A 22,573-nucleotide genomic window follows, 5' to 3' on the forward strand; every position below is an offset into this window, starting at 1 on the left:
CTTTCGTCGGAACGCTCAGTTCTCAAAGGTCGTTTCAGTTCATTGTGGACCTGATCAGTCTTGCTAGTTTATTTCAAGCTTCACACTTTGTGATAGCCCAGTCCCAGAATCACAGGAGCCGCATCTTTGATACATCACCAGAACTTTCAGAGCAGAAGTGCCTGTTGCATAACACCCAACCTTTGCGAGTACGTTCTGTGTTAGCAGTGCAAAGCAGAGGTTATCATGAAAGGTCAATCGAGGACTAACTGCAATGAAAGTCCTTCCGCTTCCTGGTGGAAAAAACTGTGTCTCCGTGTCACTTGTGAAGTACAAAGTGCCCCCTGGTGGCTGAGGTTATTGGCCCACATACGTTATCACATGAGCATTGGTTCTGCTGCAAACAAACTTCGAATAATTCGTCAAGGGTGAAGAGCACTTCGGTTCTTATGGGCGACACAGAGTGTCCTCTGCTGCTAAACAAGGCATTCACGTCTGAGTTTGTGTTCTTTCGTACGACTGGGTACGTTCTGGCTGGCTGGTATCGTTTCCTTTTAGTAGTTGTTGTTAGTTATTTAGCCGATCTCTTTGGCGGAGTTGTTAGAACAGCGCGCTTCGGCGCCGGAGGTCCCTGGATCGAATCTCGGCCTTGGCGTGGGTGTTCTTTGTGCGTGTCCCTTCATCATTTTCATCATATCGTCACTCATCCTCATCTTCGCGATTAGCAAAATGTGGCACAAGAGCGAAGTGAATGAAACCAAATCAAACAAAACACTAAAATTCTGACTAAGACAAAATTTATTGTAAAAAAATACAATAAACGTAACGTTTCCACCCTCCAACAGGGTTTTCTTCAGACAAAGATTCACAATAAATTGCAACAAGAATTTATTGTGAATCTATGTCTGAAGAAGATCCTGTCAGAGGCTGGATACGTTACATTTATTGTATTGGGCAGCATTTTAGTGTTTCATTAAACATGGAAACAAGACCAAATCATCGTTAGTTATTTATGGCGCTGTAGTCGAATTAGTTCACTGTGTGGCTCGTATAAATGGGACCCAATCATTTCCGCTTTACGGCATAACGTAATTGTGCAGCATTTTATTTATTTATTTATTTCAGAGATTGAACGCAACAGGTATATTACCCATTAATGGCGTTCATTATACAATAATTTTGTGATAACATTAATGAAATATTGCACAGATGAATGTAGTATATAGACAGAAAACATTTAACAAACATACAAGTCTTAGGTTCTATCGTAATTTATGTAATTTTAGTATACTCCTTTTCAAAATTGCGGTCGGGTAAAATAAGTCCACACTGTTTTCACTTTTGATGGTATCATTAAATGTTTTACACATATTCCAAATTGGGGATATTGTCAGAGCGTTGGTTCTATTACGACGGAGGCTGAAGAGTTGCCTCCTTGGTCGTAATTTGCTTGAGGGGACGTAGAAGTCGACAGGGCGAAAGGAGCTTCAATGAGATTATTTAAAATTTTGTGGAGGAAAATGAGCTGATGCTTGATGCGTCTGTTGTTGAGAGTTGTTAAGTTAAAATATCTGAGAAGGTTCTCACGGGATTCCACTTGAGGGTATATACCATCTAGTTTGTACTTTAAGTGTCTTAAGAATTTACTTTGAATTTGTTCTATTTTGTTCATATCTTGCTGGGTTTGAGGGTGCCACGCTATGCTTGCGTATTCAATTTTCACTCTAACGTAAGCATTATAAAGCATCATTAAGCTTCCGCATTGGTTGTAGCTAACCCCACGTTAGCTTCCTTGAATTATTTTTTCTCCATTTATGTTACTATTTCTTTAAAGGCGTACGGAGCGTGGTGCTGATCACATCACCTCCAAAATAACCGAGATCGAGAATGTGTAGGGCCCTACACCCCCATCCCCCATCATCAAACGGTGCTGTATGCACGGGGAACTTTACCTTTACCTACCTACCCACCAGGTATGAAATCTGGGCCCTCTGGATTACGAGAGGAAACGTTACTCAATTGACTATCAAAATTATAAAAGTGTTTGTACAACATACAAAAACTTAGGCCTGGAATTTTGCCAGACTTCTTAAATCGGCCATAAAAAATATTTTGTGTTTGCTTTTAATATTGCGATGTAACTGGGAAAGATATTAATTTTCCATTTGCTTATTCCAGTGTCCAGTACTGCAAGGAGACCATGTACTTCTCAACGCCATCTATAGAGGAAGAACTGCAGTACAAGACGGAGCTGAACGTGGACTCTGCTCATGTTCAGAAGGGGCTGAAGGAGCTGAAGGAATGGCTGGCGTCGGAACCACATCTCCCTTCAACTTTAGGTTCGTTGCCTTACCAGTTTGTGTCAGAAAACGTGTTGGTAGATTATGCTTTCCATTGTACTCATTGATACATTCTATCCGGAGCATGTGCCTCTCATATATCCATTTCTGGGCACAAATTAAGATTGAAGTTTGCAACACTGTACACGTATATCTCATATCAGGTGGCCGCAATTGAATTTACCCTATTCAGAGCCCTCTGGAGCCAGTTCGAAGCATCGGATTGGCTGAAACTTGGTACAGAGGCAATGGAGGCCATGGGGAAACGAATGCCGACGAAAAAACTATAGTTCAAATTTTCACCACCAGGTGGAAAGGTGGCGCTTAGAATTAAATTTCCCCTACTCAGAGCCCTGTACAGTCCGGTCGAAAACCGGATTGCGGTGAAACTTGATACAGAGTCCACGGAGACCATGGGGAGGTGAAGCTGATGAAAAGATGTAGTTCAAATTTTCACCACCAGGTTGAAATGTGACGCTGAAGTAACAACAATTAGTAATTTGAGTTTTATGTCGATAGCAGTGTTCAATATGCGCTCTTTAAAGTCGAACGACCCTTTTAAAGGATAAGACAGTGTGATCATACGAAGTGTTTCTCGTGATGTTCACTGTACGCCATATTTTAAGCGCCACATTTCCACCTGGTGTTGAAAATTTGAACTATTTTATTTTTCGTCGGCAATCGCTCCTCATAGCCTCTATACCAAGTTTGAGCGCAATCCGATACTTCGAAGCTGCTCCAGACGGCCCTGAGTAGGCAACTTCAATTGTGGCTACCCGATATAACAACTCATGGTCACAGATTAACATAAAAGTTTGCAACACTGTAGCTGCTACAGAGAGAGAGGGGGGTGCGAGGTGGCACAATCACTCATAATTGTTCGTCGCAGTTGTGGATGTGTGGAAGTTACCCTATTTTGTCGCTGGTAGAAAAGACAGGTGTGGAGACGCTTGACGCATCTATACTCTGTCTCGTAGAATCGGCGTTTCAAGGTCAAACTCCTGCTTCCCCACTGGGCTACTTGTTTCTCTCCTTCCTGACAGTGTCAGTGTGGCGAAGAAATGGGATCACTAGATTCGTCTGTCCGTATTGTATAGAATACGTACTCTTAACAACTTCCACCTTATTGCCCGGTGCTTAGCCTTTGAGTTACATTCTGTCTGTGGGGTGTAAGGGATTACCCTTTTCCAAAGACTTCCGAATGCCAACCTCACTTCCACGAAGCACACCTGAACTGAATCTTGAAGTCTAACATCTATACTCTGGCGTCTCCAGTATAATCCTCTATGTGCCTGTGTTGTGTACTATCTTTGTGTTGTCCTTTCATCTGATCACGATTCTTCCTCATGGATCCTTCTCCCTGTGGCTACTGCAGGTAATGTCTAATGTTAATGCTGGTAAAATTGCTATAAGGTTAAGAAATATTATCTGTGCTTTACGACTAGATGGATAATGTATAATATCCCAAGTTCACATTGAAGATAAAAGTGACTCATAAATTATCTGGTCGTTAACCTGTTAGTACGTATATTTTCATCTCTTATCTTCAGAAAAGGTATAGGGCATTTTCATTGTGACAGGTGTGACACTTCTGAGACATGACTTTAAGACCTTTCTCAGTCTTTTAAACAACTCTGAGAAATATATGGGTTTACCAAAACAATTTCATTCTATTTTCACAAAGAAAACGTTATTTGACATTTTGATGCTTTTGCTTTCTAAAAAAATGACATACTTTTTTTTATAAACAGTTTTTTTGCCTGTGACGAATGTCACACCATGCACATTATTTACTGTGATTATGGAACAATGCAAAGGCTATGAAAATTATCATAAATTGAATCTTGAAATTAAGGTTTGTTTCAGAAATGAAGTAGGATAACTCAGAGCTTAAGATATAGAAACGATCAATGAGACAATCAGAATGAAATTAGAATTAATTTAGTTTTCTTATGGTGTAATGCTATATCATACTGAACCTCGCATAAATTCTCACTTCTACTATAAATAACATTAATGGATCGTCTGTTGCGCATTTTTAGCACTAACTACGTTATCTAAAAGCCATAAACTAATGTTTTTATTAATAATTCCAAATTCTCTATAGTTACGCCTTTAATTTTACATAATAAGTGATACTTGAATAATAATGAAATTAACCTTGTGTTATGTCTTAATTTTCATGACGTCAACAGAAATACACATGTGAAGAGTTTATTTATTTATTTACATTTTACTTGGGATTACCGCTAAGCAGTTTTTCCCATATCTACGTATATATGTACTGTACATAAACTTACATTTTTTAGTACATTATTATTAAAATATACTATGAACATTTTTTCTACTAAATAGTTAAGCCACATTTTCTAAAAAAAAGATAACAATATATATCCAACTGTAAGGTTAGGTTCACAAATCAAAGATTTCGAACACCGAGGAAAAGGAATTTCACAGTTTATAAGAGTTTTATAGAATGTCTCTCCTTCTTGTGTGTATCTATTACACTCAAATATGATATGGTGTATATCTTCCTTGTTGCCACATGTACAGTTTGGGTTTTGTACAATCCGGATCTTTTGTAAATGACTTTTAGTAGTTGTATGTCCTGACCTAATACGATTTAGTAATACTATCACATTCCGTGAACCTTGAACTTTTGTAAACCAAGGCCTCGTTCTATTGAAATTAGCTATTCTCTGATAAAAGCTGCCTGCATTTTGAAATTCACCTTTGCACCATTCCGTCCAGTTTTCCTTCAACTTTCATGTGAAGAGTGAAACTTCAGTGTTCTTCTTGTTCTTCTTTTGACTGTCCCTGTCAGCATTATCTTGTTGACTTTGGACATCGTTACTGTTTTGTATTTGTTTTAATAATTTTCTTCTAAAATTGATAGTTAATCTCTCAAATCATTAGAATCACAAACATAAAATGATTATTATGAATAATTTACTTTTTATCCTTTTGCTGTTTCTTTTTTTATTTAATATATATCACTTTATATTTCGAGCCTACATTTTCGAGCATATGCATACAGAATCCATATTAGTGAAGGGGATAAATCTGTTAGAATGGATGAGAGTGATATGGGAAATGGAATTTTCAAACGTTGTATACCTTTGTAGAGTGTGATTTGTTGATTTGAAAAATTTGGACATTCTAGGAATAAATGTTGCGAATCAGGATTATTATTGCCACATTTACAATTTTCTTGAGCTTTAATATTTCTTTTTGCTAAATGTGCTGGTGTACGCACATGTCCTGTTCTTAGTCTATAAATAAAAACTATGACTTGCCGTGGGAGTGTGTATGAATTGAACCAAGTGTCCTTGGATTTAAATTCTGCAATCCATCTATAAGTATTACCCACAAACTTAAATCTAACCTTGCACCATTCGTTCCATTGAAACTGCACAGATAATATATTTTAACAGATAATAATATAAATTTACATCTTAACACTTAAACATACATAGCTCATCTATGATTTTGTTTGCAGACAGTCGCTTCCTGCGAAACTTCTTCCGGGGTTGCAAGTACAACCTGGAAAGAACGAAGGAGAAGCTGGACATGTACCTCACCATGAGGGCCTCCGTGCCGGAGTTCTTCAGCAACAGGGACCCCTTGTCCCCAGAGATACAGCAGTACTTCAAATACGGGTCAGTACACAGATCAAGCTATTCAACTACAAACCGTCGTTTAAACAATGTCTCAAATTAACTACAGCGTGTTCCACTTTTAGAGGGATAAAGAAATAAATGCTCACGGTTTAAGAACAGAGGAAGATATTGTTGTGATTTTCATTTTACAAGACACAGAAACTCTCCGAGTTTATACACCAATAGTGAATACATGTGCTTGCGCATGCACGCCAGTGTGAAATGCGGGAACAAGCCTGGCACTATTCAGTAGAACAACAGACACGCGACACTTGGCGGGAGATTTGAATGCCGTTTAGAAGTCTGCAGCCAACTCAAGGCGCACACATCAAGTTGCATTAACCATTTTGCTAAACTAGAAGAGTTTCTACATCAAAGTATGTATAAGGTGTTTTAATAAACCATTATTTACACTTCAAATTATCAATTATTTCCCAATCCCTCTAAGCGGAACACTCTGTGTAGACCGAGGTAGACAATGTAGGTTCATACAGGACTAATCATGGTACCTGGCATACTATTCCATTGCTCTGTGAGGTTTCGTCTATTTTTTAACTTTTGCTGTGGAAATTTTCTCAACCAGAATCACTGCAAAGGGTGTTGTTGTTGGAAAATGTTGAACCTATTAATATTTCAGGTATAATATGTGTAAGGTCATTTTGAAGGCAATAGATAAAACTCTCCTGCGGAGATTGTTGTCACAAACATCTGCCAGTCCATAGGACGAATGCAATTCTGATGATACATTTTTAACAAAGTTTGTTTTTTAAGTTAATTCTTTGCACACGTGGGCTAATCAGGACTGGATCCACAGTTTAAAGTGGGATCCGACCACTGTGCAATGTTCCTCCCCGGTTATCAAACCCGGAACTCCTTGATTACAAGACGACGACGTTCACATATTGTGGGAGTACAGAGGCAGCCATGAGTATTGCCGTGCAAATTGTCCATGACTATTTTCATTAATTTTTCTCTTACATCCTATGTGTTTTTAAGCGATGGATTTTTATGTATGCTAGTGAAGAAGTTGTCAACAGCTTGTTTTGAGTTTTCTTTTAATTCTTGAAGCTGTTATTGGGTCAAATAAAGTGCACGAACATGGTGATGGACAATTTGCATGGTAATTCTCATGGATCCCGCTGTACTAGAGAACTAGTAAATCTTGTCTTCATTGTCGGAATGCGCTTGTCAACTTTTCGTCCCTATGACTCATTGCCAACTTTCAACATAGAAATTTACCTCTTCACTAACTTTCAGCAGTCAATCAAAAGTGTTCATAGATAGTCAGCATGAGTCTTTTGGGCAGTGTGCAAAGTAACCGGGAAGGGGTGTATTGGGGATTTCCCCCTACAAAACTGTTTATCTCCGGGAGCAGAATTTAAAAAAATCTCTGCCAGGATTGTTTTTATCCTCCCAAAGAAAATAGAATTGAAAGCATATATTATGCAACTGAAAAATCATTCTGGAGAAAATTTCCTTTGAAACAATTGCATCCTATTTCATGTCTGAAGTTCTATTTTTAATTAGCCCGTTCTGTACCTGTTTACACCATTGTCTGCTGCAGAGCAGAGGTTTTACAAAAAAAAAATCCTCGATTAGCTCCGTTGCTCTGCTCATGAACTACGAAAACATGCCGTCCTGGCAAGAAGAGTTGATTTCGTTAGCTTTATTCGTTGGAGGTAGGTAGATCACATTTCTTGCCGCACGCGTTCATTGAGTTGATCGGGCAATGGAAATTCCGTCAAGTTTTCTACTAGTTCAATAATATGCCTCCCCGATGTCGCAGTGGTAGCTTCGTCGCCTTGTTATCAAGGTGTTCCGGGTTCGACACCTAGTGGAGGCACATAGTGGTTCGGATCCCACTTTAAACTGTAGATCCAGTCCCGATTACCCTTACTGTGCATAAATTGGGCTTAAAACATCTAATCAATCGATCAATCTGATTGAACGAGCGTCAGTTGCCCCTTTCCCTTTCAGCCACATCCCTCCGATGCCGAAGCTGACCCCGGAGGGCTTCAGGGTGTGGGTGATGGGTTTCGACGGGTTCGACCCTGCCAAATTCGACTTCGACGAGATGACCAAGTGGGGGCTGACGGTGCTGGACCTCCAGCTGCTGCTGGACGATTACGCCACGGGGAACATCTTCGTGCTGGACGTCTCGGAGTTCGGGATCAGACATATTTTGAAAATCAGGATAAGGCAGATCAAGAGATTCGTAGCATGCCTGCAGGTGAGTTCTACAAGCTTTCTCAAAAACGCTTGGCTTATTAGTAAGTATTAAATCTAGGATGTTCGGGAAAAAGCACTTAGTTAAAAACATACAACTTAAAGCAGATATTTACTTATGTTTATTCCGTACATTATTATTTATTACTTCAGCACAGAATTCATCTACCACTTTTATTGAACATAATGTACACTTACTATGCTGCAACGAACCTGAGTGTTTAAGATTTTTATATTTGTAAAATGTTAAGATTTTTAAACGTTTGTTATTTCAAATAATGGTCCGAATATCACAGACAACTATGGTTAGACTGGTAAAGTTGTTATTGGAACTTGTACTTATGTTTTGAAATGCGTCATAATCTGTTGGTGTAGACGTCACTTTTCCATTATGGCAGAGGAAGTGTATGAACTCGCCTGAATGTTTTCACCTGACGAAATAATAGAATTATAGTTTTAAACACCAACCCTGAGACCTTCTGTAAACAAAACCACGTGCATGCAGAAAGCATTACAAACTCGTAGAAGTAAAATAATCCACACGAAAATCCAGCGTTGTCACAGGATTCATTACGTAAGGTAAAGCAACGGCCAATTTGTAGTATGGGATACGCTGCCGCAAATGACGTCTCACTTTAAACCCAATGCTCTTTCTTTTGTACTTATTGCTTCACCTTTATGGTCAACTCTTTGCACCAGTAATCATTTACCATAAATTTGACTTCTTTCTTGCATGCGAATTGAATATATTTTAATTGCATCTTTTTAGACAAAATGACATAACATGGTAATGTACTCTATGTGATCAAAAGTATCCGGACACATCGCGAAACGTGTGTTTATCATATAGGGTGACACAGTACTGCCATCTACCGCGTGGAACACATAGTCAGCGAACTCAGTAATCTGCAGACACTGTGGGACAGCAGTATGGGATGGTCTGAGGAACTCACAGACTTTCAACGTGGTCAGTTGGTTGGGTGCCACTTGTGTAGGACGTCTGTGTGTGAGATTTCCACCCTCCTAAACATCCCTCTGTCCAGTGTTTCCGATGTTATAGTGAAGGGATGTGTACAACTCAAAAGCGTGCAGGCCAACCTCCCATGTTGACCTCCAGAGACCATCGAGTATTGAAGGGGGTCGTACAGCATTATCGCCAATCATCCATCGCCACCATCACGCAGGAATTCCGAACTGCATCAGGATCTACTCCAAGCACCATTACTGTTTGGCGCAAGGTGCGGCAACTTGGTTTCCATGGCCGAGCAGCTGCCCAAAAGTCAATCATCAAACAGATAGATGCCAAACCCCGCCTTGTGTTGTACAAGGAGCGTCGAAACTGGACCATAGAACAGTGGAAAACCGTGGTGTGGAGTGATGACTCACAGTACACAATGTGGCGACCCGATGGTAGGGTGTGGGTGTGGCGAATGCCTAGTGCACGACACCTACCAGCCTGTATAGTGGCGACAGTGAAATTCGGAGGTGGCGGGGTTACAGTTTGGTCATGTTTCTCCTGGAGGGGGCTTGGCCCCCTTGTTGCTTTACATGACAATGTCACAGCACAAGCTTATGTTGACATTTTAACTGCTTTCATGCTGCCTACCGTCAAAGACCAGTTCGGGGATGACCATTGTGTCTTTCAACACGACCGAGCACCCGTCCATACTGCAGGGCTTGTGGGGGAGTGATTTGACGACAACGTCGTCCCACTAATGAACTAGCCTGTTCAGAGTCCTGATTTGCATCCCATAGAACATCTCTGGGATGTTTTGGAATGCAGACTTCGTGCTAGACCACACCGATCCACATCAATACCTCTTCTCATTTTGGCGCTCTTCAAGGAATGGGCTGCGATTCCTCAGGAAACCTTCTGGCACCTGATTAAAAGTATGCCTGTGATAGTGAACGCTGTCATCAAGGCTAAGGGTGGGTCAACACTGTATTGACTGCCAGTGTTCCCGATGGAGGGTTGCGCAAACTTGTACTTTATTTTCAGGTGGGTGTCCGGATACTTCTGATCACATAGAGTATATTTCTAAGGTTTGATACTCGTATATGTAGGAGTGTATTTGAAATTTGTTTCTAGATTTTATGTAAATTGTATCTTATGTAAATAAAATATATAATGGGCATAAACAGCCATATGCATTGCTGTAAGTCCAATAAATATATTGATGATGATGATCAAAACAAGACAAGAAGTTCGTAAATTTATTGCGGTTGGAAACTTTGACAAGCATCCTAATAACGATTTTTGTTCCGCCAAATATAGTGCACTTCGTAAAATAACTTGGTGACATGGCAAGACAATATAAGTGTGAACATTTTGTAGGAATATGCATTGTAAATTTCAATGAGCTTAAAGATTTGTGTACATAATGATATTTTATAACATTGGTTATTTTCTAAAAATAATCATGTGAACAGCAAGGAAATAGTGCCACTTTTAAACATGGCGAGTTCTATGCGTGCGGGAAGGTCTCCGTGTTCAGTGATACATCGAATCGGTGAGACGGTTTGTTTACAGAAGGTCTCAGGTTTGCTGATTTACACTTTAATTTCGTTCTTTTTGACGATACGCTGAAAAAATGATTACTTGCAGAAACTTTCGTGTATTTTCATTTGTTTTGTCCAACGTTAATACTATTTGAAGTTGTATGTTAGCGATTGTGATTTGAAATGCTGTTAGAATTGTTTTTTTCACCCCTTCAGGCGACAAAGCAAAGAAACGTGAGTAAATCTGTACGTTGCTTGTAAGTCCACATACGATAGGAGATATAAGTAATTATAAAACTGTGTCTAACTTTGAAAACCGTGTTGTGTTTTAAACCCAGCAAGCCCTAGAGAATTAAATAGTCTCTCATGTTCCCGACACAAGGACCAGCGGACTAACTTTGTAAGGACTAGAGTCCAACTGGAGACCGTTGCGATGCATAGAAGAAAGAATAGAAAATATACATCTATAAACATAATATTTATACTAAGTTATGCACTCTTGATGTATTTCTTTCTTTCTTCTGTGCACTCATGTATCTGTGAATATGTCAAATTCTACCAGGCCCGTCGCGAGAGATAGACTTGGCGCCATTCAAAGCTTTCTGTTTTTTTAAAAAAAGACAAAAATGTCAGAATATGCGTCGGAGAAATTTACACTTAACAGAGGTATATTCTGGTAATATACTGCTGGAATTTTCTGTGTCCCAAAGTAGTAGTGATTGTACGTTTTTAAAGAAGTTCTTCAGATATAAGACCTACCTGAGATATCCTTAAATATGCGAAATTTGTTTCAATCAGAAATACGAACTACGAATCTTTAAATGTAATTTGTATAATTTTTAATCAGTTTTTCCTTGTTACCTCATTTCAAAATTTGTACGATGTAAATTTTATACGCTGTAGAAAGCCTTGGTAGCTGATTTCACCTGGTCAGTTACACTTTAAATCAATGGATCTTAACCTTTCATGTACCACAACTTGCCTTCCCTTTTTTTGCTGGCCCCTGGATTTAACTCAATATTTGAAGTCCGAAAGTGCATCAAATATTAATTTAAAGCTGATTTTAAAATTCCTCTTATTACAATACTAATACTTTGATTGTATTCAGTGATTTATCCACACACATCCCTAACACCTCCCCAACACCCCAAAGATTTCCTCAATAGACATTCTAAAATTCTTCGCAGAGGCCCATTGTTTGGTATTTTTGGCTCCAAATGTACCCTTGCTCCCCACAAAATTCGAACTTACACCTCACCAGATGAAAAATTCCCAGTACTTTTTGTTGGATATGAATTGAAGAGCTCGGGTCTAAAACATGGTAAGTGAAATTTTGGTAACTTCTAAGTTCAATAAGAGAAAAAGGTTATTAGAAGCTATGCTTTAGATAAATTGTTTTCGTGTTGCGTTTACCAATTTCAGAAGACTTCACTGAGTCCAATGCAAATTGTATGACATGGCAATTTCACTCGAAAATTGAAGGATGGCACATTATACTTTGTAACTCAAAAATGACCAAAATATCACTTACCATGTTTCACATCCGAACCCTTTAATTTAGATATAGAATTTATATTTTCTGTATGTCTGTAAGTGTTATTAAATATTAATCACATGTGAAATTGTATATAATATTAAAATTTTGAGATAGGAGTCTCACTACATAAAAAAGTTTTGAAGTATTACAAATGACACATAAGATTACGAGGAATCTTGGTATCGGAAGTTACTAATTTTAACAAACTATGAACAATTTGAACAGTGATTACACAGCGCATAATATGTATTACTTTTGTACAGCATAGCCACAATATTATTTAATCAGTGAAAGTTTCCTCGAATTCTATACATTTATTAAATTGTATAAATTAATTTCAATTAATTGTAGCCCTAAATTGCTGGTCCTCTCTGATTATTTTTAATATAAAGTGCAGCAAATAATATAAAAATGTATGTTCCCATGATCGAAATACTTACATTTGATGAATGCATCGTCACTTTAAATAAGTGATTAAACATAGAACTCGAAATGAGTAGGAAGAACATCACCATTTGGTTCACCCATTGGCACAGTTAAATATCCATTTCTTGGTGCATTTTGAAATAGTCGAACCTTATCTTTCAAATTGATGTATTTTTTTACTACATCAATCGAAAGTTCTATTGAAAACTCATCTTCTATTGCGAATACTTGTATACTTTCCTATGGCAAACACTTATTTTGATGTATTTAAGTGCATCGACATCACTATATGCATTTTACTGTGTCCATAGGAAGCATAATCATTATGCATTTTGTGCCAATATACACACTTTGGGTTTTGTTTGTAAAATAGTATTTTCTTCGTTTTAATCTGAATTCTTCAATTTCAGGATGCCCATCCCCAAAGAATAAAGAAAATAATTTTCTTCAGATCTCACGTCTGGGTGATGAGGATTGTGACTTTTCTGAAGGCATTCTTGACCAAGAAGATCAGAAGCAGGGTAAGTTGCAGTGTGGCACAAGAGCTTCTAGCTAGGATGTTTAAAATTAAAATTAGCAAGCAATTATACCATATTCTTGACTAGCATCTTTCTCTGGAACCATTTTTAATGAGATCTTGAATTATTACAGGTCGACGTGTGCGGAGACGATGTTACGGAACTCTACAAGCACATCCCGAGGGAGATCCTCCCCTCGGAACTAGGAGGGGAAGCTGGCTCAGTGTATGACTTAGACGGTAAGATATTCAATTTAGAGTCAGTTACTAATATTGAATTGCACGGTGCTCTGATACATGTATTCGCAGTTAACTAAAGATCTTATTACAGAGGAGTGTGTTTGGCTACTTGTGACAGCAGTGTCTATTGCTAACAGCTCTCGAATTCTCTTTAATTGCCATTCGTTTTATTTCGTTCTGTTATCTTTGTTTTCTCTCAGCTCTTTTTCTCTGCTATAATATTCCTCCTTGCCTCTTCAAATTATCTCATGTTCTTTGTCTTTCTCTTCCCCTCATTAATTTCCTCGTCTATTCTTCGCTCTCCTCAACGAATTCAAATGTCTTTCTTTTTCTCTTCCTTGTATATATTTCCTTATTCTCCTTTCTGCACTTTATATAAGGTGGCGCAAGAAGAACGCATGTTTTTGGAATAAGCATAATGGCGTTGATTTTGAAGATACAAACGTTTTATCAACACCAAAACCATCGGTAAGAAATGTAGTTTGGATAGGTATACAGTGATAATTTAAGTATGGGAGATGATGTCGGAAAGATGACGTCCTTGTTGCTGTACACACATCCAGAGCCTCTGAGGAGATATCATCTCCCATACTTAAATCACCACTGTATACCTATCCAAACTGCATTTCTTACCGATGGTTTTGGTGTTGATAAAACGTTTGTATCTTCAAAATCAACGACATTACACTTATTCCAAAAACATGCGTTCTTTTTGCGCCATTTTTATTTCTCTCGTTTTTCTTAGCTTTGTCTTTTCTGTTCCTTTGTCTTCTGTCGCTATTTTATCTTTCTTTTTCTTATTTATTTGTAGTTCCAACACTTCTTTATGAAGTACATCAACTTTGCATTGAACATCTTTCGCCATGCTCCTAAAAACCTGCATCGTTAACTCATCTTCAGAATTTCCATTTCCAATGCGTAGAACAATATGCAGTTCTACGCAAACGAAACTGCTATGTGGGCACGCACTTTGTATATGAACTTGATGTCTTGAATTCAAGCATCCTGGGTTAGAATTGAGGATTTTAGTGGATACACGGCTACAACACTTTACAGAGGGCGTGTTGATGTCAAGATGCCTATAAACGACCAACTAAAAACATCGCGACACTTTTACAAAATGTGAAACAGAAAATCAATTGGGCATGACGAAAAGTACTATTCATAGAGGTTCTCGGGGTATCGACCAGGTGAGTTCTGGAGAGAAGTCACTACCCCGAAGATGTGAGTGACCTTAGCTCTCGAAAGATTGGATATCCTTCCTAAACTCAGCTGGTAGGTAGCTCGAGATAATCTATTCGTTTTTCGTCGCCAGGAAAGCTTCGAGACTTTTTTAAGTACCATTCAGTTAGTACAAATATCAGTATAGTATTTGGTCCACATGTTTAGTACAGTATTAATCCTTTGACCATATTGTTACTTGTGAAGCGAATGGTTTCTTTATGATATACCTATACGGCGTACGCTTTTAGAAGGAACATGAGTTCGGCCAATACCCAGCCAGTGCTACTGCGCTGTTGCCAAACGAACTGCTAGCGCAAGTTAGATCTCAAAAATTTAATTCTCGCGGCAACTATATCACCCCTTTCTAACAGAAATTTACGCCCATCGTTGTTTTTTTTATATTTGTGGCCAAAGCGGTTTAGTATTAACCCCATAGAAGTAGAGGAACCTGTGTAGTTAATTCTTTTCCCTCATGACACGCTCAAGTTTCTTGATAGAAGGATATTCGCCATTGTCATACATATCAAATATTGTACGACGGAGTAAATTTTTTTCGAAGTCATCTAAGCTAGTAATACTTTTCTGTTTTCTGGCATGTTTCCCAGGAGATTTAAATAGGGGTTCACCGATTTCTGTGGTAGATATTTTACCCTGTTTTACAATACGCGACACAGTATGAACACTTACACCACATGCTTTAGCCGTAAGTTCTCTACTATGTGAAAACACTGTTTCAGCACTCACTTCTTCAGACGCCAATTCCTTGAAGTACGAATACACTTTAAAAATTTTATTGCTCCCTTGTGAATGTATTATTTTACCCTTGTGCCTGTACTACTGGTGCTAGGTTTCGAGAGTGACATTATTTAAAATAAAAAGAACACACGGAACACAACACTATTGCACGAAAGGGCTGTATTTCATCTTCTCACGACTGTTCTTTGTGGCGCACGAGTGAACGATAAGCGAATAATTTTACACCGGCCTTGCTACGAAACGCTGAACTAAAACTGATCCAGACTTTCAATGTTCGAGAACGCCCAGAACAATGAAGGATCATTGTTTATATCGAGACGAATTTAACACCCACAGTTTTCCCTAGACACAAAAACTCAGCTGCGTCAACTCGGTGGCAACGAAAAAAACAGGCGGAAGGAAATGAAAGGTGATGGTTTCCCTTGTTTCTTCAAGGAGCGATGACTCCGGCTGTAGGCGACGGAAAGTCATGGGACTTAGACAGTCAGGTTCAAAATGTCTTTCCCCTTTTTCTGATGAACCTTAAAGAGGCGAGTTTTATGAAAACTTCTTGCGCGCAAGAAAAATACAGAACACGGCTTTTAACTTCCGCGCCGCAGTCTCCTAACTGTACAACGTTGCACTCCTGCAATTGGCTGGTCGCCACGCACACCCTCTGAGTTGCCCCGCCTGATATCGCTTCTAAAAGCGTGCGTCGTTATACAAACTGACACTGCATTGATATTTCAATATTACAAAGCAGTAGTTAATTTTTGTGATCACGAAAAGAAATTCAAATTAATCTGCGGCACAGTAGCTCTTCGAGGATCAAGTCCTGTCTGGCCTGCGCCTCGTATTCCATTGGAACTGTTCTCCCAGCAAAGGGAAAGGATAATGTAAGATACACACCAAAGGCGAGAAAGTTAACCATTCAGTTACGCGAGGCTTTTCTGAACACGAGTACATTGCATTGTCGAATGAACAAATTAATATAATTTTCATATTAAAGTTACTTGCACTTTTGCATGTTATAAAATGAATTCATAATGACATCCGATAACTTCAAGTGATTTTAATTAAACTTTCAAGTTTTGTATTCTATTTCTGAAGTGCTTTTAGCGCGTAATCTCTTAATTTAAATTGTGTCCAAGTATGGTGCAATGACAACAAAAGACGAAATGTAAATGGATTCTTCTGATTTCTCAGAAACACTTATTGAAGAGGTAAGCTTACATTAGTATATATTTTGCTGTTAATCGTAACTCTAGAAGTGCGTTTCCATATTGTATGTACAACTCAGTTTTGTCTCGGACTGTACAAAGTCTAAAAATTATCGTTACTCTTTGTAGCTTTCTCGAATTATTAGATTATATACATGATAGACAATACCGATCAAGAGTATTGGATGAATGTATGCACAGAGTAGAATATTTTGTTGCCATTGTAAATTTGTATTTAGTAATTATACAGGGTGTATCATAAGTAATAGCGCAAACTGACACAGTTGAAAGTACACGACAATAGAAGCAAAAAAGTCTCAGTAAACATGGGTCTGCAAACGAGCCGTTTTCGAGATAATTGCGAATGTGTGGTTACAAGCCGCCACTGACTTCATTGTTTGTAAACGTCGTCCTAGTTGCTAATAATGTTTGCGAATGTGTGTTTGCATTTTGTAAACATCGAGTGCTTTACTCCTTGCGCGTTACGAGGTTTGCTCTTGGTTTACAAAACAGAACATTTCCGAGAGGTGGCGTTGTAATCAAACAGGATGGATACATTCAGTACAGAGAATTGTACACGATTGTGACCAATTCTGAAATGAACCGGATTCGAAACTCAATGCGGAATCACGTACAGTATTGTATCCAGATGCAAGGACGACACTTTGAACACCTCCTTTAACAGGTACGAGTGTACATACTAACATAGTAACGTTTGTTAAAGTAAGTAGAATGTTAAAAAAAAAACAATGCGATCTCCAATGACTTTTCTTACTGTATTATTAGCATTTGAGACTTTTTTGCTTCTATAATTATATCCAAAATTTCTGAAGTTTTCCGTTATGCACTATTTTAATGTACTAAATTAAATGTTTTGCAGTGCAATACAAGAAGATGACAGTTAGTTACAGAGATTGGATACTTGAGCAGGAGAATGTGAAAGCAGACGAAAGTAAGCGACCTCCTAAACACAAAAAGTAATACAGTCAAATGTCCAGAGCACAAGACATTTACGCCATGATTATTCCCATGGAGAGAGAAACATTCTCCAAAATACTGAATCTTCGTTGTGAGGAGTGTTGTCCGTTTACCAAAACCTTTAATGTTATCTCTATTACTATTATATGTGTCATCGAAATGTTATAGTATGTGATAACGAAACTACAATCAGAAAAGTTGGAGGAAGGTATCCTAAACTCTGATAATACTTAGTAAAACTAAGAAATAAATTCCCTTTTGAAAACGGCAATGGAAATTTATGTTAGACGTTCAGAGAGCATACATGTATATAAGGATGGGTATTACAATCAAATTTATCCGCATGTTAGCAATTACTGTACCATATATTTATGGTCAGTGTGTTCTTTTAATAGTTATTATTAGTCTTCATGAATTCCTAACTTTCATTCACACAATTTGCATTCAGCACAAAGAATGATATTTATTTAAAACTTGTTACTTAACTACTAACTTGACCACAACATTAGTAATTTTTAGTAATTAACCTTTGCTAAGTTATATTAGATTGCAAGCTTGTATATATATCTTTTGGTAATGATGTAATAAAACCGTTTTACCTTAATCAGGATTACTAATTACATTTACAGAGTGCAATACTTATTACTAATTGTGTAACTAATGAATAAAAAGCGCATGCATTTTTCTCAATATTTCTCAAGTAGCAACAATATTCTTGTATTTGTGCTGCATTTGTTGTTGCAAACGTAATGAAGAAAATATCTGTGGTTGGCCCAGAGGTGCCCACCCGCTCCCCAAGGCCAATGGCGCATCCCCCACTAAAAATCATGTAATGCGTCCCCCAAAATCATATCACGCTTCCCCAAATCATATCATTCGCCTCTTCAAACCATAAACCATATCGTAATCCCAATAAAATATTTAATTACGACAGCGTGTAACTTTTTCCTTAGCTTTACTGAACAATATAATTGATTTGCCTCTCCCCCTTAAACAGGGGTGCCCCTCACTCAAGACCGCCACTAAAATCGTTCATCATTATCCCCCCAAAATAGTTGGGATGAATACGTAATAAATTGATGTATATTTGAAAAAATACCATGTTAAACTGTCCATATTTTTTAATTGTTCGATTTTCGAAAAAAACGTAAAGCTAGCACATCGATTGGTTAAATGTAGTAAATTAAATTATGTAAATATGCATATAAATAGTGTTTGTGACAAGGGTTAATAAAACTCACAATTTGAGTATTTAACACAAATTGTTACACAACTTAAGATAACCTTGGGAAACCAAACAACATGCTCCAGCCGTGTAAGCGATTCAATTATAGATTCACGATATATTACAGAACCCGAGCTAGAAATTCTTAAGCTCAGGGCAATAATGCGATAATAAGGTTCCTGTTTCAAAGAATTTACCCTCCCCGTTTTCTTGGGGTAAATATAATCATTTTAGTAACCCATAAAAATAATTACGTGGATTTTATCTTCAGAGCAAATGTAACTTGTTAAAGTATAATTTTCCTGTGACAAGAAGTTAGAAATGCGGATTTGATATAATTTTGTTTCATATGTTGCACCTCCTTTAAATTAAGCAGAATACTAAACATCATAAAGGGTATTCCGTATAGGACGCCGAATTTGAATCGACTGCTATTGTTTTGTTTCGAGGTTGGCAGACCTGTTCTTGCCAATGTTGGTATCTGTTGTCATGCCGATTAATGTAGCCTCAATTGTTTTGACTCGTTTGTTGTGGTTTCCTTCCGAAAATCCACGAATAATCCAGGAGCTTGAAATCCATCCATCCGCTGAGAAGGACTGTGTGGTGTGGGTTTTGGCAGGTGGAGTGTGACCTTACACCCTGTGATTTCTTCTTATGGGTGTTTGTGTAATCACAGGTGTACGCCAACATACCACGAACCCTTTTGGAACTGAAGGCGGAAATCATACGGGTGATTGGAGGCATCGGGACAGACATCTGCGAGAGGGTTAACAATAATTTTGTGGAGCGTATAAATGCATGCAGACTCAGTAGGGGTGGATATATGCCTGACATTGTCTTTCATACGTAAATGGGAGATGTTACTGCTTACATATATGTGAAATATAACTATTTTCATGATATTTTCCTATTTTTATTTAATTTTCTAATTCGGCGCCCTATACGGATCATCCAAAATTTAAAAAGTGATGTTATTAATGAATATCAAGAATATCCCTCATGTCTTGTAATCCAGCTATATATACTCCAAAATTTAATGTTCGAACTCTCCACTACAGAAATTCCTTGACAATCTAAGATTTAACACTTTATCAAGAGCTTCCTATCTCCCCCCTTTAAATTTAGACTTACTGTTGATATTGAAGAGTGGATATTGCCTCCTCCAAAAAAATTAATTCTCACTCTCCACCCCAGAATTTCCTCAAAAGTCTTAAGACAATAGTAATACACATGAATTGGATACCACCTCAATTTAATGCTCAATCCCCCTCTAAGTAAAATACCCGCCATAAACTAAGACATAGAGTTGTATACTGCCCCTCCCCCCCAACGTTTAATTCAAAATCCCCCCAGAACCCACCTGTATATTAAGGCCTAATATGTAACAGTTAGATATTTCTCCTCCCACCCTTTCGATAATACCCTTAAACACTTTCTTTTCTTCATCTAATGTATTAAATACGGTGCATTTAAGGTGTAAAATTTTTCCATATGAATTTTGAATTTTATATTACTTTAAGGAAAAGAAATCCGCCCCATAAAATCTCGATGGGGAAGCCTGCGCCATAATCTCCCCCCCCCCTTGTAGGCACCCCTGGATTGCCCAATTAGATGAGAGAACTGAGTGGTTTACAGTGTCAAAATGTTTGGAGAGGTCTGATGTCAATTAGCATACGTTTCACATATATTGATATCAGTAAGCTGGCTTAACATTTTAGATGTGGCAGATCTGCCAAACATGACATCATGTTCGATGGACTTTCAGTGTTCTTCACAAAGTGGATTAGAAATTGATTGTGTTACCTTGAATTTGAACTTAAATATTTGGGTGCGTCAGCACTTAAAGGCGTTATACGGGGTCCAGCCCTTTACCATAACTAAAGTAACTGCAATGTCGTTAACTAAAATATTAAAACATTCTGACTTCGGTTAAAAGCTGAGGCTGTAAAGGGCACTCAGCACACTCAAGAACAAAACACAGGACAACAAAAACAGTCCTACGAAGATTATACTGGCTATTGGTCCAGACGCCAAACCCTCGTTAGTCTGTAAAATGCAGTCCAGGATGTACTACGTGGAAGTGAAGTTGACATTATTGGGTGTAGTACGTGGAAGGATCACCCCTTACACCTCGTGCTACCTTGAAAAACATACTTGAATGGAAACAGATCTGAAGATACATTATCAGTAACCACGTTTGACCTTTGGGATTGGTATATCATCGATTCCCTACCACAGGAACATGTCACTATTATATTTCCCATTCCCATTAAAGTAGAAATTCATTCTAGTTTTTTCTGCTTTGATTCTAATTTTTTTCAGTTGGAAATTCATACTCATCAATCGGAAGAGAATGACAACGTGTGATTATTTGTTACACGGTTGTGATTAAGTCTGTAATCCAAGTCAAACATGACCCATTGGCCATTCAAACACTTGAATATGTATTTTGGTTCATATTATTTCTGACAAATTATGGTTTTATTGTAATTATCTCTAAGACGTACAGTTCTAAACATCGTAAAAAGCAGCACTGAAAACATTTACGGGGTTCTCAATAACGGTAGCTTACACCACCAGTGGCGGCGATTAGGGGAGGAAAGAGGTGGCAGATGCCCTCACTTCTCGCCACTTTTGTCCCCGCACTATGCTAAACCTTATCTACAAAGGGAAATATACTATCTTTGTCCCCTCACCCAGTTTTGGCACCTTGTTGCCCCGATTTTGGAACCCAATCGCCGCCACTGCCACCAGGTATTAACAACTAGTACATAACTATTGCGATTTCCTCTTCTGACTAACGATCCTCTCTACAAGCAACACGCAAGAAGCCACACAAGACCCTAGCGCAAAGGCGAAAAATGCTGTTTGAATGTGATATAAGGAAAGCCTAGAACTTTCTTCCAATTCTTCAAGTCCCGGACTTATAGGAAAGAGCAGGCTGACCCACCTATCAACAAATCCCTATTCCATGAGCGCACGTGCAACGTGATTGAAGTTTTCAAGATATGGCGACCCTTTGGACACAGCAGGAGAAGACATGAATGTCTCTTTCGACGTATGCAGCAGAGGATGCCCTCTGGCTGATCGAATGTATGATATGTACGACTTTGCCAAAGCAATAGAAACGAGAGACACACAGTTTCGTTCTCTTCTATTCTACAACCTCTGACAATAAAGTTCGGTGAATGATCCTGAATATCGAAAGTAGACGAATTCTTAATGAAATCTACCTTACTGTCCTGCATCACCCCGTCGAAAGAAGGTCAAGGCGTAAAAATCACGCATCAATACGATGCTTATCACTTTCTTTGACAGTGATGGCATGATACACAAGGAATTCCTGCCGGAGGGAACAACAATTTTTCCCTCTTGGCCTTGTTCCAACGGGGTTATGCAGGAGAACGCCATTCCATGCTTTGGCGTTTCGTTTCAGGGTCGTACCTAACACACACCAGCTCTCATCCTCTGTAGCAATGCATTGCAAGAAATTTGGATCTGAATCCTCCAGATTTCTTTCTCTTCCCACACCTCAAAATCGCTTTGCAAGGTCAGAGATTTGAGGATATTCCGGACATCCAACGGAACGTGACGAGGGTCTTGAACACCATCCCGAAAGATGACTTTTCTAAAAGTTTCCAGGACATATACAGCCGTTCTCAACGGTGCATAGCCATGGGAGGGGACTACTTGGAAGGACAGTAAGGTAGGTTTCATTAAGAATTCGTCTACTTTCGATATTCAGGATCATTCACCGAACTTTATTGTC

The 22,573-nt window shown here is 38.4% G+C and overlaps 1 protein-coding gene across 2 annotated transcripts; it reads left to right on the forward strand.

The window, feature by feature from the left end:
• Window positions 1-418: 418 nt before the first annotated feature.
• LOC146002693 (retinol-binding protein pinta-like) lies at window positions 419-18,128 on the forward strand. Of its 2 annotated transcripts, none has more exons than XM_083140652.1 (7): window positions 419-502; window positions 2,158-2,318; window positions 5,818-5,977; window positions 7,936-8,207; window positions 13,076-13,186; window positions 13,317-13,422; window positions 17,482-18,128. In XM_083140652.1, exons 1-6 carry the CDS (start codon window positions 429-431, stop codon window positions 13,412-13,414), a joined length of 876 nt encoding a protein of 291 aa, XP_082996778.1. In that variant the 5' UTR covers window positions 419-428; the 3' UTR covers window positions 13,415-13,422; window positions 17,482-18,128. The 2 variants fall into 2 exon arrangements, with proteins under 2 accessions (XP_082996778.1, XP_082996777.1); XM_083140651.1 differs by having other exon boundaries at window positions 7,955-8,207.
• The last annotated feature ends 4,445 nt before the right edge of the window (window positions 18,129-22,573 follow it).

Source organism: Lepisma saccharinum, chromosome 18 (genome assembly GCF_977018435.1).
Source record: "Lepisma saccharinum chromosome 18, izLepSacc3.1, whole genome shotgun sequence".
Lineage (NCBI taxonomy): Eukaryota > Metazoa > Arthropoda > Insecta > Zygentoma > Lepismatidae > Lepisma > Lepisma saccharinum.

Bases quoted from the DNA above. Each gene is read 5' to 3' on its own strand.
- LOC146002693 (XM_083140651.1), top strand. From the start codon at position 429: ATGGGCGACACAGAGTGTCCTCTGCTGCTAAACAAGGCATTCACGTCT. The intron at 2,319-5,817 runs GTTCGTTGCCTT...TTTTGTTTGCAG, and splicing joins ACATCTCCCTTCAACTTTAG to ACAGTCGCTTCCTGCGAAAC. The intron at 13,187-13,316 runs GTAAGTTGCAGT...GAATTATTACAG, and splicing joins CCAAGAAGATCAGAAGCAGG to GTCGACGTGTGCGGAGACGA.